General features: G+C 47.1%; 1 protein-coding gene across 4 annotated transcripts in view; it reads left to right on the top strand.

The window, feature by feature from the left end:
• Positions 1–19,703, top strand: part of TMEFF2 (transmembrane protein with EGF like and two follistatin like domains 2) — a 321,829-nt gene extending 302,126 nt beyond the window's left edge. For all 4 annotated transcript variants that reach the window (XM_084522871.1, XM_084522870.1, XM_084522868.1 and 1 more), the window contains 4 exons: positions 11,973–12,096; positions 13,191–13,349; positions 17,920–18,006; positions 18,411–19,703. In XM_084522871.1, coding sequence (XP_084378997.1) covers positions 11,973–12,096; positions 13,191–13,349; positions 17,920–18,006; positions 18,411–18,507 — 467 coding nt within the window. In that variant the 3' untranslated portion in view covers positions 18,508–19,703. The remainder of the gene's footprint in view (positions 1–11,972; positions 12,097–13,190; positions 13,350–17,919; positions 18,007–18,410) is intronic.
• The last annotated feature ends 29 nt before the right edge of the window (positions 19,704–19,732 follow it).

Raw genomic sequence — 19,732 nt, forward strand, 5'->3', positions numbered from 1 at the left:
AGAAAAAAGGATTGTGCTTACAGGAAGTAGGCAAGGCTGTGGGAGATGCAGCATTTGAATGCCAGCTCCCGTTTCTCCACTCCTTCTTGCCAAAGGAGCATTCCTCTGGACTCAGGAGGAGCCCAGCTGTGGAGTTTCCAGGCACACAGCCGTACCGCCGAGCAGGAGGAAGCACCGTGATAAACCGAGGTTCAAAAGCAGCATCTACCTGCTTAGCAAGGTGACTTCTCCCCGCCTCGGGCTGTCATTTTAGCGTGTACCCGTCAGTGTTCGGGTGGCGTGAAGCTCCCCTCCTGCAAATGCAGCAGCTGCACCCGAAATGTGCTGTTATGTAACCGGTGGCGGCGCGTTTCATAATTTTATCAGCGCTGAATTGAAATGCGTTTCTTTGCCCGCTGCTGCTCTGACCAGCCTTATCCATTTTAGACAGCGTTACACAACGGCAAAATATTTTTTTAGATGGGAAAAAAAAAAATTAAAACCCTCCCTATGGTTTTAATCTCCCTCTTTCATCTGTGGTTTAAAGCTGTGTCAGGTGTACAACAAAAACACCCCCTCCCCGGGGTATTTCATTTACGATTTCATTTAATAATGGAAGCATGCTTCCATCAAGCTGGGATGGGAAAGGATTAGGTAAAAAATATCGTTCTGAAATCAAGTAGCATAAGTCTAGCCTGCCTGTGTGCTCTGCAAATGAAGGAGCCATGGAAGGGCTTGCTGTTGGTCGATAATACCAAACTGATAAACTATCAGTGTTTTGTCAGGCATAATGTATGCTAAACATCTTCCTCTGCAGCTTGCCTCGACGAGAACTCTGACTGTTTTTAGACACATCTGGCACTGCAGATTTTTTTTTTTTCTACCCTGTATTTCAGTGATTTACAGGGCCTTGGCTGGGCAGAAGGATGTCAGCTGTGTGGTTTAAAATACGGTTAGAAGAGGGGATAAGATTTAAAGAGGCAGGAGGTAAAATCCGGGCCTCGTTGAGGCTAGTGGGAGAATGACCACTGAATTTAAGTGGCTTCCTGATTTCTCTGGACCTTTTTTCATCCATCTTCATTCTTATTAAATTTTCCATTTCCAGAAATTGCCCTTTTTTTTTTTTTTCCCATTCAGCTTCTTTCCAGCTTGAGGCATGGGAAAGGAAATATATTGAACTCCTCACTGCTGAGTGGGAATTTCTAACACACGGTCTGCTAAAAAACAATCCTCTCAGGTGTTGCAAAAGATTTTAACTGGGCAGATACAGAAAGCAAAGTTGTAGGCCACTGCCATCAGTTTTATGATTCATTCCTCAGGGGAGACAGGTGAATAAAACCGAGGCCAGCAAACTGAGCAGGATTCATCCTTCCAAAAGTGCAGTGCTTTGCTCAGTGCAGAGGAATGATCACAGCTGAGCAACATGCCAATAAAATGTATTTACTTTTCTGTATAATCTGAACAAAAGCAGTGACAAGCTAGGTTGAAACCATGCTTGTTAGTCAACATCAGTCAACATCATCTCTCTTGAATAGTCTTGGGCCATTCAGGGTCACGTTCTGGTAACTAAAATAACCAAGGGTTGCACAAGGGATTTGCAAGGCACGTGGTTCAAGACACCTTCAAAAGACCATGAGCAGGAGCTGGGCATTTTTACTTCAGTCTCCTGTTTTCTTACAAATGTACAGCTCTTTCTTGAGTTTCCTGGGTTAATTCTCTAGGGAACCATGTTCTTACAAGCACAGATGCTACCTTGGAAAAGAACAAAAAGGAGGGAAGGGAGCTTTTGGGTATCACTCTGAGGCTTGGAAGCACCTTACAGACATAAGACCCCCCTGAAAAAAATAAAATGGAAAAAAAAGTAGAAGAAAAAATTGCCTTTAAGACTCAAAATGGAATATAAAGTTAGTGCAAAAATAGGGCTGTGAATAGGGCTTCAGGTTGTCAAAAGGGTTGAAGGAGACGCCCTGCAGCTAAAATAACGTTGCTTGTCCGGTCTGTCACGTACCTGGGCTAACCTTTCCGTCTCCGTGCCTGCCATTAGACCTCTCTGGCAGGTTTGCCATTCATGCTCGCTCTCAGCTGTAATTTTTTGAGCTTGCTTGAAGCATGCAACCAAACACTAACCTCTTATAACATCATGCTGGCAGGCCTAAAAATAAGTCAGAGACCTTTTCAAATACTGCCTCATGCCATCCATTGATCTCAGCAGAAAACAATCCATTCAGACCTGGAGTTCCTATTGGAAATTAGGGGACAGCCTGGTAATTGGATTAGGGTGTGCTTTTATTTGCAGCAGTGTCTCAAAATGAAGCTCCTGCTTTGTTTCATTGATTGTCTGCCCGATCTTTCTGCCAGTAAAAGCCACTCACATCGCTGAAGAGACGGGGTGAGGATTGATGGAAATGCAGAATCTTGTTACATAATGTGTGTGTGTTCCCGTGAATATAATCAGGTAAATACAGATGATAAGTACATCTCCGTGCAAACATGAAAATGTGCTTTGTTAATCCACAGTTAAATTGCTTAAAAGCAATTTTCATCAACATGGTACTTAAATATTGGAAGAGTCACCAGTTGCAGCAATGTGAAAATTCCTGCCAGCCACCTTCCCGGGTGCCAAAGAGGGAATAGCTTGAGGCCATTGGGATGGTATGTGTGAATCTGTGGCCCTTGGAGTAAACATTATTGAAAGGCCTGGAAAGGAGAGAAAAAAGCAAGCTTGACTTACATATTTCCAGTGGTGGGTCAGAAATCCTAAAGTGAATTTAGGATTGCAGTTGCAAGGCACGTAGGGCACTACAGTGCTCCTTTCATTAATCCCCCACAACAAATCCGCACCAAATTGGTGTTTATAGCTCTTACCCAATGTATCGTTGTCTTCCATCCTAGCCAGGCTGCATATTTAACCCCGTTATGTTTATGAAATACATCTGTAGGCAGCTTAATTCCCACGTCGTCCTTCAGACCATGCAGGAGTCACAGCTGGGAAGAGCCCCATGCCAGCCCACCCAGCCAAGTCCTGCCGGGCACTGAGAGCACCGGCACCGTGCCTCTCCCCTTCCACCATCCCCGTGGAGGAAAACACACATCCTCAGTGGGCAAAGCTGCCATTGCAACCAAAATCCTTTATTTCTGCATGGGCACAAGTGGCACAGCCCCCCGGCCCCCTCCCCACACACGTTCCCGGGTGAGGGAAGCACCATCCGTCACGCAGCTGTCCCCTGTGGCGGAGCCGGCCGAACGATCCAGCTCCCTCCACACATCAATATCCTTGACACCCGTCTTAAAACTCAGCTCGTGCATATCCATCTACTGCTGGAGAAGTGTCAGGAGGGTACAAATATCCCGTCACTATTTTTAGGGTTGTATCAAAAGTATTTATCAGCTTTCTGGCCCTTCATCCCATTTGTCACATCGATGCTATCCGCCAGTCAGGGAGGTGAAGTCCTTTAGCAACAGTGGCAGATGGGTGAAACTCTAAAAGCCACGATGAACAGGATTTCAGCCATGGTTAAAGGTGACTTCTGGGGGCTGCTGTGCCTGTTGTTACAATCAGAAAGCTCCTGTTGTCGTCACCCAGCAGCAAGCTGAGTTCAGGAGGTGGTTCCTCCTCACCTTGGCAGGGTGGGAGGACCTGGGGGCTGTCTTCTTGCCACCATGGAGCTGAGCTGAGACAGCAGTGAGAGTCCCAGCTGATTCCTGGTTACTCCACAATCTGCTGTAAGTGCCACCAGCACTCCCACACTTTCTGGTGACTCCCAGGTGCCAGATCCTGCTATTCCTCCCAGTGGCAGTGTTCACAAAGTGGAGGCGATGAGAGTCTGGTCTCTCCACACACACAGTCCTGGTGGGAAGCTCTTCCAGCTCCGTGATCCCACATGGGGCAGCAGAGGAGCAGCTCTTCAATGTGCAGGTAAGGTACAGCTGCCTCATGCTCCGAAACTGGGATGCCTCCCTAGCACTGCTGTTTTTCAGAAGGCAATGTATTCAGGTTGAAACTTTGCCCACGTACCATCTGCTCCAGCCTTATCTTTCTTTGACGAGAAAGCTGAATACGTGATGTCCAGTTGGCTCTCGTGGCGTTACATAGGGTTGTGCTTTCCATTGATACTTGCAGTTTTGGAGGTCCCAAGCAGCTCTTGCAACAGTCTCCTGCTCTTGTTCAGAAGTGGAAGATCAGCAACAAAAATCAATGCTGTCTTCGTAGCTGTAATGAGCATGTCCCACCGCCTTTTTTAGGACGGCCATAAGTTCTATCAGATGTCTGAGGCCTATTTGCAAATCCTGATTTATATTGCAGATCTTCTTCAGCCGTTTCATAGGAAATCTTGAGGTCTTGCAGTTCTGCTCTCCATGCTCCCTGTTCGCTATCAAAGGTAGAGCTGTAAGGCAGCAGACCTGCCCATAGGCTGTATTGATAGCTAAGGCTGCCAAGTTTTGAAAATGAGTTGTTTCAGGGCTTTTTGGCCTCTTCAGGAGGATGGTTCTGAGAAAGCTCGACTTTACTGAAGGCATTGCTTTGGAGTCGCAGCAGGCTCTGTTTACTCAAAGGGGAAAAAAATGTGGAACCTTCATATGCAAATGTATGGCATTTGGAAATGTCATATAGCTGCATCTACATATAAATAAGCTGCTCTCCAGTGCTGCACTAGCAAGGCAGCTTTGATATAGAAATTGCATGGTAGCACACAAAGCAGAAGCAGCGGGACACCACTCGGTCAGCTTCGAGGAGTTTTGTTCCTTAATCACCACTTAACTAAGTTAACTAATGTTGCTCTGCCGCTTTGTGTTGGAATAGCTGCTGTCTGAGTTTGCTCTGGAGGAGACCTGGGTGTTGGTAAGTGCTGCACGACAGGGACAAGAGGGCTGGGTCCTGAGCCCGGGTACTGCCCCTGTTGCATGCACAGTGCAGAGAATCCCTTTTCTGGAGGTGCACTGAGGCAGAGGGGCAGGAAGCACAAAAAGTGCTGCTTTAGTTCTTTACAAGATCTGGCTGCTCGGCTGCTTCCCAAACGGGGAGGAAGCGGCTCCTGTGGGGGGACCTGAGTGACGGGGACATCATGCCGAAACCAAAGATTAGCTGAGTTAGCACAAAGGAGGATTTAATCTATTCTAGGAACGGTGTTAACGCAGATTTATTCAATCCTGGAACAAAAGAAGAAAGCGCAGACTGTCAGGTCCCCTCTGCCCGGGGCTTTGATACATCCCCAGTAAGGCCTCGCGTCGTTAAATTACATCCGCGGAAATGATGGCAGGCCCTGAGATGTGCCCTTACGGCGGCGATCTTAAAAAGTCCGGTTTGTCCCCAAAAGCATGGGGAGGTGCCTTGAGGACAGCTCCCACACAGACCTTATGGGGAGCCGAAGACCTTCTCAGTTCAGTGGTGGAAAGCAGGCCCCCAAAGCCAGGCTGAGCCCGGCCCCAAACACGCAGTGATGCACTGCTCTGGGGAGCTGCTGGAGGAGGCATTCAGGTTGTCATCTCTTGACGGCCTCAAACCAAGCGTGGATGCATTTTTGCAAGTCTGCTTCTACCCAGGGCAGCCACAGGGGTAAGTGGATGAAACGTGGTGGTGGGGAGGTAGAGGACAAACCCTGGTCATTGCATCCCTGAATGAAGCAGTGGCTCCAGAGAGGACGTGTGTCTGGCATGAGCACCTGACCGCTGAGACATGAGGTTTGAAGAAGCGCCTTAGCCCACAGGGCATTTTTTCTTTTCCCCTTTAGCCTGGTTGATGCTGCAGGGTGTTCTTGTCCAGAGGGGGGAGCGGTGGAGGTTGGCATGGGCTTGTGCAGCCGTGGTGGTGTGGGGTTGCGCTGCACCTCGCGGCACAGCAGCTGCTCGTGTGGGTAGAGCCTGAAGTGCTGGGGGTCTGTGCAGTCTCTAGGATGAGGCATCTGTGCCCAGCCAGTGAATATGGATGGGCTGTGGCCAGAGAAAAACACAAAAGAAGGTTAAAAAAAAAAAAGGAAGGAAACATTCACAGGCGTCAGTGAAAGTACTCATGAATTTCTAAAGTCCCGAGATAGCTTTAACATATACATAGATATCTGCCCACAGGCTTCAAGTATTTTGTTGTCCATTTGAACATCTGTGATTATTAGTGTCTCAATTCATTAGTTTCTATTACTAATTGGCAGCAGGTCGAATAATTGTGATACACTGCTGCAAAAGACGGAGCACAGTATTTTTTTCCATGTGTATCAGGACATCTTACCATCATCTCAAATGTAAAAAGCACTAGATTATTTTTAAAAAGGAAAGTGGATGCTAGCTTATTCCAGGAAACTCATTTGCATGGGGACATTTAAAATTAATAAATTACTGTGTTGAGCAAGCCTATTTTCTGCCTGAGAAAAGGAGTGAATGTAATTTAATTCATAAGGTTCCATTTCTTTTTTTTCCTCTTGGTGAAGTAGCTAATACGGGGATGGTATTTTTTTGTGTGCTTTATGCGGAAAGATTAGCTTGAAATGTGTACTTGGGTGGCTGCAGGATGCATTTAGCCTAGGGCTACAGCATACTGGTGCCAGACATTTTCCGCTGCCATTTGGTGTCTCACCTCCACCAGCTCGCAGGGAGAGTGGGCTGGTGAATCCCCTCTCAAGTGGCAGCGAGCACTTCCTCCGAAATTTCCAGTCCAACGCCTACCCAAGCATCTTTTCTTCCGTGTAAGGAGACGCTCTGTTCGCACGATGGTGAGCAACAAGGTGCTCACAAGGTTTTCAACGAAAGGAACAGACTGGATCAGGATAATTACTAGGTCAGGTCGGAGCAGCTGCGACTGCAAGGCAGGGCTGTGCTGGTGGACGGCAGAGCCAGGATTTCTCAGTACACGTCTTCATTGCAGGTACGGAGGAAGCCTGTTGAAGGGCTTCCTCCTTACTGCTTGAAGTTGCTGTGGGGCCTCAGTTCCTGGTGGATGATAGCAGAGGGGAAAGTAGCAGAAAGCCTGCTAAAGCAGCTCTGCGCTTTCCGACGTGACACCGTTCTCACTTCATTCCTCCTGATCTCACAGCGGCACCTTTGAATTGCCGCAGATACTGCAAACGTTGCTGAGTCCCTTTTCCCCAAAAAGAGCAGCAGATGCTTACTCTGCGAGGCCTGCAGATGAGCAGCGTGACCTGTCCCTCGGCTCAGCCGCGGGATACGGGCTCCCACCCGCAGCCAGTCACTCCAACAAACCTCAGGGCATCCTCTGCTGATGTGCCACAGGGCAGCGCTCTCTGGACCTTTATTTTGATTTCAGATAAGAATTGTCTCTCACACAGATCAGAAGAGCTTTGTTAAATAAGTTTCCAGTGCTACGCTCTAGGCAGCGTCCTTTTGGGAGAGCTGCCAAGGATGTAGAAGGGGGGAGCAGACTTCCAAAAGGGGTTGAGAAGGTTAAGGATGTATATTTAACCCAAGAATCCCTTCCCCCTTTATAAATCCTCTGAAAATGTGATGTGTAAGGAGTCAGCGCCTCAGTATCAGTGAGAGCTTTTGGCTGCCGATGTGACTGACCTCAGCAGTATTAAAAGATTTAAATTATTAAGTCAATTCTCCTTAACCACTGTCTCCAATGAAATAGGCGTCAAAATACTTTTCACTGCACATCAGTTACCATCTCCTCCTTTATTTGGTAAAATATATGTGTATATTTGCATTTGCAGGACCTCTCTTGGTCCCGTGATGACTGTACACAAAGTGTTAACGCTGTACTTGAGCCAATATTGTATCATAGTTATCAGTTATTATTTCCATAAGCTCCACAGCCTTGTAAATGCTAACGTGAGAGTTTACAGGCTGTAGCCCTCCACTTTGCTTGCCTGAAGCCATATGGAAAGTCTCCCTGACTCAAACGTGAAGAACAACGGAATTAATAGCCCTGCACAATTGATTGTTAAGTGCCTGGCAGTCAATTGTTGGACATAAGAATCCTATTTTTGCCTAGATTTTTATCTACTTTCTCCAAAGTGGATTGCAGGGACTTACGCCTGGGAGGAATTTGCTGTGCACTTCAGGCAGTACTTCATGTAATCCTCATCAAGGGCACTAATGGATTTATTCCTTTGTCAGTGGAGCTGCTCCAAACATTCAGTTGTGTAACAGAAGCTCCACACGTCTGCCTTTTTGAGTAGTTTGGCTGCCTTGTTTTCATCACTTGCAAAGTCAGCTCCCACAGCTGGACAGCCTGCTTCATGGTTTGGTTTTCAGCCTTCACTGAGAGACTTACTTGAGAATCCTCACGGTGCACATTCAGTTTCCAAAAACCTTGAAAGGAAGGCATATAGTTAAACCAGACATTAAAATAATACAAAGCATATTTGAAACAATTCTTCCTTTTTTTTTTTCTTTTTATTTTTTTAAGGAGAGGAGAGGAACAGCCCCATATGTTAAGGAATTTAGACAAGATAGCTTTAAATAATTTGTATAACTTCTCAGAAGATAATCCATCAGGAGAATGAAGATCAGTCACACCGGATAATTTCCAGGACCCAATTTCCTACCCCAGCAAAATAGCTCATCGTCTCAGCATGTCCCTGCCATCCACAAAAAAAGGTTGGAGAGCAATGTTCAACTAGGAGACTCTTCTTGTACTCAAGATGATAAGCTGCTTCAGTCTACACAAAGTAGCATCTGGCCTCAATGCATTTAAAAATAATCTGTTTTGACTAGTATATCTCATATGATAGGCTATCATGTCATGTTCTGACAGTAACAAAAGATGTGCACAATATGAAATGTCATGTTAGGCTAAAGACGCAAAAAAATGTTGCAGAAATGCAAAGATGTTGGTTTCATCACACTGGCATTTTCTGTCAGGAAAATGCTCCAAGAAAAAAGTTCCTGAATACTGTTATCTGGAGGGTGAGGGTGTTCTTCTTTCTAAAATCAAGAGGAGAAGCATTTTGAGGATCGTGGCAGGAATTACATTTGTCCGGAGACAAGAAAGATGGGCCGAGTCAGTCCAATTTTATCTTTAGGCTTTGCACCTTTCTGTCTCAAATTCTGGCCATCAGAAAAACACACGAATTCGTCCTTCTGGTGCACATAGTTGCCAATCACAGTGCCGCAAGCCTGATGCTTGAGGAGTTGCTACTGAATTTAGCATTCCTGCAGCCTGGGTTAGCTGTGCCTTTGGTCCGTAGCATTGCTCGGTGAGTGCGTGGCAGAAAGTGGGCAGCGTCATAGTTAGGCTCTGCTCTTTGTGGGCATGAGGCTGGTGTGGTGGAGGGGCTCCTTAGTTCGGTGGTGCTGTGATCTGATTAACGAGCATTGCCTCCAGCACTGAATGTATAACTAATCCAAAATTATAATAAGGGGGGGGGCGAATTGTAATTTATTTGACTTAATGCCTAGTTTTCATTTCTTGAACTTTGTCGAGTTCTTCCATCATTCATATTTGAAGCATGTTTTCCTTCATAGCCTCCCTTTTTAGAAATGATTTGCAGTTCTTGTCCCACAGTTGGTACCACCCATGTAGGCCCTGGTATGTGTTGATGACAGCTGCTGCCTCCTCGATGGCTGTGTCACTGAACAGGGCCCGGCGCCCTCAGAAACGAGAGCCGGCAGTTCAGTGTGAGGGAACTGCTAAAGCCCGTCTCAGGGTCTGGATCTCAGTTTTGAGTCTGAGAAGATGTTTCGTGTAACGAGAAAAATAACCTGTTTTGAGGTTGGGGAAAGATTTGGGGGGAATTCAAAATGTGCCCGAAGAGAAGGGGCACTTCTTAGTCTGAACTAAACGGTACCTTTATTGTGGTCTCCTTCTGAATTACTGAGTGGCAGATTGAACTAAAATATAAGCTTTTCCACCCTCTCTGCCTTTATGTTCAGTTTCTAACTGCTCTAGAAGAGTCAGCAGTCAAAGCAAGAGTCTACAGACAACCCATATCTGAATTTTGTGGTTTGTTCCTAGCCAGGTGATATGTTGTGAAATGTGTCTCTTGTTCAAGCGCTAGGAAGGCCTAAGGCCATTTCATTTTAATTCAGCAAAGCATTTTTTTCCATCCTAACATTACACTGTAGGTGTAATTACAAGTTCTGTGGGATCCTAGATTTGCTTAAAAGTGTGCTAGAGACCCTTTTAAGGAAGACACGGTTTCTACCCACACGACTGTGGGAAGAGGGAAAATCGCTCCTCTCTTTCCCGGCCTACACACGGTGGAGAGCATCTGCACCCCCCTCTCAGGTCCTGGCGGATCAGGCTGGCCCGAAAATAACAATTTCCCTCACCATCTTGGAGCATGCCTTTATAAAACTGAAACCAAACGGTATCTGACTGTTTTAGTAACACTGCTGGCTAATCTGAGGGAGGGATCCTGACGCTGGCTGGTGCTGATGCACAGGCATCACGCAGATGTCGCGGTCCCTAGGAGGGAAGGACTGGAGCCCGACACACAGGCACACGCAGAGCACGCTCCTGTTCTGCAGAAAGGAAGCAAACTTCCACCAGAGGAAGATTTGAAGGAAACAAGTAGAAGCAATAGAAAAAAATGCAGGTTAGTAAGGATCCCTTACTTCTTTCTGCACTTCCCAGGACAGAATCCTAGAGTCATTAAGGTTGGAAAAGACCTCCAAGATATCCGGTCCAACCATCACCCTACCGCTGATCCCACCCACTAAGCCATGTACCTAAGCACCATGTCCAACCTTTCCTTAGACATACTTGAATGTGGACCATAGCAGAGGTCCAGCACGGGGCACTGCATGTGGATGGAGCCCAACAAGTCCTGGGACATCAGCATTTTTGGGGGTTCTCCTGGAGACCAGTGCTACTAGCTCGGTGCCTGCTTGTGCCTCCCTGGGGACCCGCAGGCTGGAGTGTCTCATGGAAGCATAGGAACCGAGTCCCTTCTGTTAAATAAAAAAGGTGGAAATGCAGCACTCTTGGTTCGGTTTCTGACTTCATGGGCTGTGCTTTTGTGTTTGCTGCAGATTTGTTCTGGAGGTTGAGAGAAAACAGTTAGGGCTGTGAAATAAAGTCTGGCATTGCTTCCTCCTATCCCTTCAACCCTATTCTTTCATCTCTCCCAAAGAGGAGAATGTTATGCTTGATCCTGAAATGTCCTGGAAGTCTTGGAGATGAACAAGCAGTTCATGCTCTCTAAAGGGATGTAGAGGGTGCCCTGTCATTCCTGTTTTCTGGGAGTTTGTCCTTGTCTGTCTTAACGTAAGGACAACATCACCTACTTTATTAGTGCAAGTTGTCAGAGGCTCTTAAAACTCTCCTTGGACAGCAGCAACAGGAAAGGATCTGAGTCTTGGAGCTGCCGCACGCGCTTCCCACAGATGGGAGGATGCTGTGGCATGCCTGCGGCCGGCCAAGTGGCTGAGGAGCACGGCACGGACTGCAGCTGGGCCTTAGCACCCAGGGACTTCGTTGGGAGGGTGCAAGTGCCTCAGCTCACTAGTGTGCAAGTGGCATTTCCTTAGACATCACAAAGTTTTTCTCCTTTTTTTTTTTAAAAAAAATAATCATATCTAGATGACGCTATCACAGGAAAAGGATTGTTATTGTTTGAGATACGATAAGCACTGGTTACATGGAAAAAATTGTTTCTGGTAACTGTGAAATATTGTGATTATGACTTCTCCCAAATAGAAGAGGAGTGCATCCTAGATTATATTTCAAGCCAAAACAAGCCTTGCCTGGGGGTGAGGGGGCAATCTGTAGAGGGTAATAGAAATGATTGAGCATCTTTCATGTGCAGCTCTGTAATCAGTATGGGAATAGTCAAATTTTGTTTTTCCGGCGTCTCATTTGCTGTAACTCAACAGGAATTAGCTATGCAGAAGAATGACAGAAAGCCCTGCAAAGCTTTGCGTCTGCATCAGTTTATTTTTCTCCTGCCTGAGCACCTGTTTCAAGATGCCAAACCTTGTCTTGTTTCACATAAACAACATCTTCCGCGTCTCCTCCTTTTGATTTTCCTCTCTTTCATGCGTTGTGTTCTTCACCTTGCCCTGTGCTGTCAGGTTAACGTTGCCTTCACCTCTGTTCACAGAGAATGCAAATAAACTGGAAGAAAGTGCACGAGGGATCTACATCCCCTGTCCAGAGCATTACAACGGCTTCTGCATGCACGGCAAGTGTGAGCACTCCACTAACATGCTGGAGCCGTCCTGCAGGTAACCCTTGTCCTGCTGAGGAGGGAAAGCCACACACACAGAAATACCAACTTACAAAAATACTTACTCTAGATAAACTATGGAAAATGATGGTAGCCTCGGCCCTTTTTGCTGCAAAATGGATTAGGATTTAATTATTCAGCAAAGTCCCTGCTCTATGTGGCAAAGAAGTATTCAGTTATGCACAGTGTTAGTTGATTGTAAAAACACTCTATAACCTCCAGGTGTCTTGAAATATTTCTGAAAAAGCACAAAGTGCACAGGCAGCCACCCTCGGTCTGAAGGAGAGGGGTGCCCCCAGTGTGGTGGGGCAGCAAGATGGGGTTAAGGAGGTCCCCCAGGCTGGGAGGTGGCTTTGGAGGACGTCAGGGCAGGAGGAGGAGGAGTGGTGAAAGCACTGTGGCTGCTGCTGCTGTTGACCAACTTTTGCTTCTTCCTGCATGGGCTTTTTAGTGGAAACAGAGCTGAAGGGGAAAGCTGCTGCCTGTTCCCCAGAATCACAGAGGGGGGGTGCAGGGCCGCGGGACGGGAACCGGTGAGCAGCGCAGCGGGCGGCGCTGGGGTGGATGGTTGCAGCATCACCACGGGGTTTTTTATAGCAGCCAGACGAAATGTAAATGATGTATCCACTTGCAGGAACATCTAATCACATTTCATATGGAGCTTGGATGATTGCTTATCACCTCCTTAGGGGTAATCTGCATAAGGAGCCACAACGAGATGGCTTTCAGCCCTCCCCCACCTCCCCAAAGAAAGGGAGAAATCTAAAATATGTTGTGCGAGGTACTAAATGGATTCTTTTTCTGATGTGCGAGTGCTTCCACGTGGTGCTAGATGAGTCCTGGTCCTTTGGGCACCTCCCAGCACAGCCTCTGTGGTTTGCACTCACAGACCTCAGTGGCACAGGACTTGGAGCCTTCCCTATGAGACATCCAAGGCAGCACCAGTGCTCTTGCTGAGGACCCACCCTGCAAAAAGAAAATGCATAAGCTTGTGCTTAAGCCACTGGTTATTGATTTATGTTTTAGATAGACTTTGTTTCAGAGTTGTTCAAAATCAGCAGGTGTAACTGGAAGAAGTATTTTTCGTTTCAGGTGCGATGCCGGCTATACTGGACAACACTGTGAAAAAAAGGACTACAGCGTTTTATATGTGGTTCCAGGTCCAGTACGATTTCAGTATGTCTTAATAGCAGCTGTGATTGGAACTATCCAGATTGCTATCATCTGTGTTGTAGTCCTCTGTATTACAAGGTCAGTATCTCTGATACTTTGCAATAGAAAAAAAAAAAAAGGACATTTTTTTCCTGCTTTATGCGATGATTGTACAGATTTCTGCAGTGACACTTGTGATAACAAATACCATTCAGTTCACCAGCAACAGGTGATATCGCCTGGTCCCACCAGCCAGAGCTCCTTTATTGTTAAGACTGCATTTTTACTTCCTTTTTAATCAAATTTAGGTGGCGATGGTGCCTACAGCAAATGAAGGTTCCTATTTTGTATTCAGATGCTTGGACAAATATTGTTCATAGAAATAAGGGGGATATAAACACGGCAGCTGGATCAACACTTAATAAAACTAATCATATCTCCATCTGGTTTCCTCAAGGGCCCATTCCCTTAGTCCTAATCAGGCAAAGCATACAAACTTTAAAGCCTGTTTGCAATCCCATTGATTAAATGATTTCATTAGGCTTGTATACATGTTCAAAGGTACTGCACATGTTTAAGGTCTAAACTAGATGGTGGCACACCAAACCACGTGTTAAATTATTTTTTAATGAGGAGGAAGGGTTTATTTGAATGGAAACAACGGCCCCGAGGTGGCTCAGAAGGGAGGGATAAACACGGTCCCTCCACGTGTGCTTTCCCTCTGAACTTTGATCGCCTCTGGGAGGGTCGGGGGTGAGTTCTGAACGTCAGGCATTTTCAGGCTTCCCTCAGAAATCACAAGGTTAAATTCACTCAGCTGGCAGCACTGATACAGCACTCTTTTAGAAATAAATTTCTATAAAAAAAAAGACAAGAAAGTAAAAGCCAGGTATCACACCTCTGTAGAAAATAAAATTTCTAATATATTTCTAATAACCTGTTGCACTACCTGGCTGGAAGACAAGTGTAGCATTTCCTCCTGGAAAAGACAAAAAAAATATAAAAATTCATAAATCCTTCTCTGGCCTAAAGGCATAAAACGAAACCATCTGATGAAACCAAGCTGCTTTTTGGCTAAGCTGAGGCCATCAACCCAATGCTAGATGCTGGAAGAGGCAATGGATAATATTGTGAGGGTATTTGCAGAAGTAATTCAAACAACCAAACGGGTTGTGTGGGAAGAAGGTGGTGTAGTAACTGATAATGGAAAAAATGCTCGGTGCCATTTTTTTGAGGGACTGTGGTTGTGGCACCTTCATGCAGTAAATCAAAGTGCCTCAGAGTGAAGAGTGAAGACGGGCTGTGCTGTGTGATCTGGCACTGCAATGCAAATTACCTATCACCCTGTTTTCGTACATAGACGTTACCTTTTCCCATAGACTGCGTAACCAAGTTAATTTGTGATCTTTTGACTTTTCTCTGTAATGCGTGTAATTACTGCAGAGCATTCTCCAGCCCGGCATAATGATTTGAGATACATTTGCAAAAGTGTACTCTTAAGTGGCTTAAGAGAAATCCATGTGACAGGAGAGCGTTGTGGCAGCATATGCATAAGTAATTGAGTTTTTGAAGTCATCTGCTTTAGAGAACCTGCCTGCACTGGTTTGAACTCCCTGCCCTGAACTCTTGAAAATGCTAAAACCACCCTCACAGCTTCCTGGGAGAAGGCAGCGAAACTGCACGCAGTCAGAGGCCAGTACAGCCACATCCTTCGCTGCTCTTTTCAGTGCAGCTTCACCTAATTAATTTATCAAAAGAGCTCGGTGCACTGTGTCCAAGCCCTGCACTCGAGCTGCATGAGAATACCACGGCAAATTTTCTAGCTGTTGGTACTGCTCCTAAAATCTTACCTATACGATGGTGCACATACAGGTGGCGGCCACCAGTGCTGGAAGGCCCTGATTTGGTCTTCAGGGCCTCTGCTCCTTGAGGAGCTTGGCCCCCTGGCTGCTCATCACTAGTGCCAGCAGAAGGAAGGCTCTGGGGTGCAGGAATAGGGGACCAGAGAGCAAGAGGTGCAGGGGGAAAGTGATGGAGCAGTGCGGCACAGGCCCTGCGCCAGAGGACTTTGAGCGTAGAGACAAGGCAAAGGGCAGGCAGCGACAGAAACGGAGGAGGATGGTGAACAGCGTAGGTACGGCCTGGTGGCATAATGATTCTCAGCAGTTTTCTTTACGGCTTTGCATTTTTTAGTGCTTCCCTAATGTTTAGTCACAGCAGCTTATTTATGTGAAGGAATAACTTGATTAAAAATGAATGGGCGACACGTTTCACCCGCTGTGAGTCGCGCGGCGAGGAGCTCGCGCTTGGGAGCAAGCCTGGGCGGAGGGCGGGTGGGCAGCCCCAGCTCTGGTGCCCCGTTCACACCGCTGTGACTGCCAGGGTCGGAAGGGAGCCCACAGAGGTCTTCTGGTAAAAGTTACGGCTGAGGAAAAGCTGTCACTCGGTTTTTAGTAAGTGGTTATTACCTCTGAAAGGCTGGTGCAATGCCAGCACCCTTCTTAAGAAACCCAGACACAGCATCCTTGTAAGTCCAGCAGCATTGCATTTAAGCAATGTGCTGTCAGAACCTGGCCCTGCTGCCTTTCCAGAGCACGTCTTTGCTTCCATCGATCGGTGCCATCGCGTATTATGCAAGGAAAACACGGGTATTTGGGGTAAGAGATGCTTTCTCATGGCCTTAATTGGAGTAATCTCTATGTTTGCATCGATCTCTCTTAACCTCAGACTGAGTGACCATGTAGGTACTGTGAGATTTTGGGGAAGCACTTTTGGCGGCTGAAACTGCCACCAAAGGCTTTTCCCCCAGCCCCGCTTTGCTTGGCTGGGGCAGACCTGGTTCAGATCCTCATCATGGGGCCGTGGGAGGGAGCCCTGGGCACCCGGAGAGGCCGCCTGGGGACATGGGGCCGGGAGGCTGTCAGCACGCACGGGGTGTGGGGCTGAAGGAATCAGCCCAGCGCCTGCTAGCGACGGCTCCTCGGCTCGCTCAGGAAGGGTTGGCGGCCTTTTGGGGAGCAGGCAGTGACCAACGAGCTCGTGGTGAAATCACAAACCAGCCCAAGTCTGCGTTGCTTGCATAATGAAGGCTCTGCCATAACCTCTGCGAGCGGTGGGAATGCCGGCTGATTTTCCCCGTAGTCATGCTAGCAGCCTGCTTTCCTGCTTCCAGGCAAGGAAAGAGGCAAAATATAGCACACAGCGATACGGCTTCTCATGAGGGGGTGGTCCCGTTGGCTTAGACGTGCGACAAGTCAGGACAATCTGACCCATATTTCGTTAGACACTTATATAATTGCGTTTCAGCAATGGGAAATGCTTCATAAGTCCTCATGCTCTTGCTCTTACTTAGCCTTTCAGTCGGAGTCATGAAGCTATAGCATCATTTCCATTCAACGGGGGAAAAAAATAGCCCGAGCCTTTTTGATTGGAAAGGGTCACTGAAACTTTCACTGCGGTTTGCTGCTAGAGGGTGACTCGACACGGAGCTGAAGGCAAGTGCCGTGAGCTCGCATGGCACTGAGAAGGGCTGGGCACCCCCGGCGTGACCTGCAGGGCTTCACAAGGTGCTGCTGAAGGCAGCTTCGTGGCACAGAAAAGCAAGTGAGCTCAGTGCAGAGGGATTCTCCTCCGTGTCAGCGTGCTCTGGGGTGCTGCAGGGCTTCCCACCCCGCCGCTCCAGGAGGGCGTAACTCCTGCTGAGCATCAGCTGGAGACAGGAGGAGCTTGTTCCTCACCCTGTGCAAAATCCCAGCTAGGTCAGCCCCGTGAGGGACTGATCCCATTGCTGGCTGGGTTTCTGTAGCTCACCATTTTCCTGCTGGTCCCACAAACACAAGGAGAGCAAACATCTTAGAGGGTGTTGGTGTCGCCCTGCTGCGGTTCTGCTCGCCCGGCAGTTTCGGCTGTAACCCTTTGGCTTTCCGTCGCTTGTCACCTCCTGCGACTGTCACCAGGGGCTGGACATCCCCACGCTCTCTGTCTAAGGGTGCCTCTCCGTGGAGGGAGACATTCCCTGGAGCCAGCGCTGCTCTGGGTGCAAGGTTGAAACATGCCCTTGCCGACGAGCACCATGAGGTTTGGTCCCAATGCAAAAGAGCTTTGCTTTTGCAGCCATCCAGAGGAAAATAAGGCGCTGTCTGTGCAGTGCAGCTGCTGGGTGAGGAGTGTAGCATCCGCAGGGAGAGGTGCTGCTCACTCATGTCCCGAGCATGGAGCATTTCCCTGGAAGCTGACAGTGACTGTAGATGCTCAGCTCTTCAGAAGGGCATTCAGCAGGAGCATCCACTGCTGCATCCGCTTTGTAAATACTTTCTGGGCCTGTGGTGCCGGGCAGGTGAGCGTGAGACCCTCCTACACTGTCCAACAGCACCTTGCTGAAAATAATCTCATTGTTTTAAATCATTGCCCAACTACAGCTGAGCACCACAGCACAGGAGGGGCTGTAGCCAGGAGCAGGAATCTTAAAAAGTTTCCCCTACCAGGCTTTTGTCTATGGCTTGGTGGTTTTGTCCCCCAGCAACATGGGGTGAGGCACAGTCCCCTCGACATCCCGTCGCCTCGAGGAGGACACCCGAGGCGTGCCAGCAGGTCCCTCTTTTAGCACCCATATCCACTGTGCAGAGATGCCTTGTTGCGAACGGCGTGCTCTTACGGCTCTCTTTTCCAGGAAATGTCCCAGGAGCAACAGAATCCACAGACAGAAGCAAAACACAGGGCACTACAGTTCAGACAACACGACGAGAGCATCGACAAGGTTAATTTAAAGAGCGCATGTTTCCACAATGGCAAAACTAACTGCAGAGAGCTTGGACTACAAAATACAGTATTATAGACAAAAGATTAAGACAAGATCTACACATGTTGCCTTGCATTTGTGGTAATCTACACCAATGAGAACATGTACTACAGCTATATTTGATTATGTATGGATATATTTGAAATAGTATACATTGTCTTGATGTTTTTCTGTAATGTAAATAAACTATTTATATCACACAATATAGTTTTTTCTTTTTCATGTATTTGTTATATATAATAAATACTCAGTGATGAGAAAAAAAAATTGGCTTTCTTAAATTTGCTGTATCTCATAGCTGTGTATAGTCTTGGGATATTGTACGTGGACACTAACAAATCTTCTTTTCTTTCTTTTTCCAGTTCTAGTGGCAATTTTGAGTCTACTGAACTCAGTAGTAGGGTTTTGAGTTGGTCCAAGATCAGCGACAATTATGGATGTGGGAAAGGTGAAGAATAATTTAACCTACATTGAGGAGGGATAAAATATTTCAGATCCGGACTCAACTACATTTCATCAGCTGCCTTCTCCCATACCATCCATCTTTACTCTCCCATAGCTTAGAGAAATCCTTGCCTTCTAAATTAAGTCCTAACTGAAGGGGAAATGGAAATTCTTGGTAACTGCTTATGGGAGTGCCGGGGGTAATGTCTCAGTTTGGGAGGGAATTAGGTGTCCGCCAAGGTGAACCCTGCGAGAATGCACTGCAGCATCTCCAACTCTGGTCACTGGAGTGAGTGAAAATTGCTTCCTACTGTTGATTGAAAATTATTAGGTTAAAAAAGTTAATAACATAATAACAGCTGAAATGCCAGCACCATTTGTACCTCATGAACATGCTGATATAATTTATTTTTTTCAAAGAGAAGGTGAAAACCACTCAGAAAATACCTTATGAATAACTTTATGGGTGACCCTACTCCATTAAATGTAATGAACTCAAATGTTGGCTATACCTCGGGAAAATAAGGGCATGCGTTTTGTCACATCCACATGATGGACAAGATGCAAAGTTATTTCCATGGTAGCTGAAACTCTCCAAACCACTTTCTTTTGGGAAGCTAATATTACTCGAGTTTGTGCTATGAATTCTGAAGATGACAGAGTGACACTGAAGGGCAGAGAGTGGGCTCTTCACTCATGCTGGATCGCATCCACGCCACTGATTGCCTGCTGGAGCACTGGTCACACTGAGCAACGTAATCGAACTAAAAAACAAAGCAACTTGTAGCGTTACTCGTTGTGCTTCTCCTTCTCAAAGAGAATTTGCCTGGGCACAAACTGCTCATGACAAACATGAGGAGTATTTTTCACCGTCACCTCCATGTACGAAATTGCATCTGGGGCTCAACCAGATCTGGGGTTACCCGGGGTGATGGATCATGAGTGTGTTTCCATCTCCTGCCTTCAGCATTAGCCTGGTCACTCACAGCAGTCGCCACCAGCCCTACCGGTGACAGCCCACCCGCTGTCTGGCCTTCAGACATGGGTGAAGCAGTATTTCTACACCAACACGGCTTTTGGTTCCCCACCATCCCCACCCCAGCCTGCTTCCAAGTGACTCCATTGCATGATGTTCACACGGGCTCAGTTTTTGTCTTGTTTTGCGGGTTTCTTGAATTTTGGAAGGTAATAAAAGGCGATTGGCAAGAGATGCTTCCCGGCACCTGGTCTGTGCTGATTG

The sequence above is a fragment of the Aythya ferina genome (genome assembly GCF_964211825.1).
Source record: "Aythya ferina genome assembly, chromosome: 6".
NCBI classification, from domain to species: domain Eukaryota; kingdom Metazoa; phylum Chordata; class Aves; order Anseriformes; family Anatidae; genus Aythya; species Aythya ferina.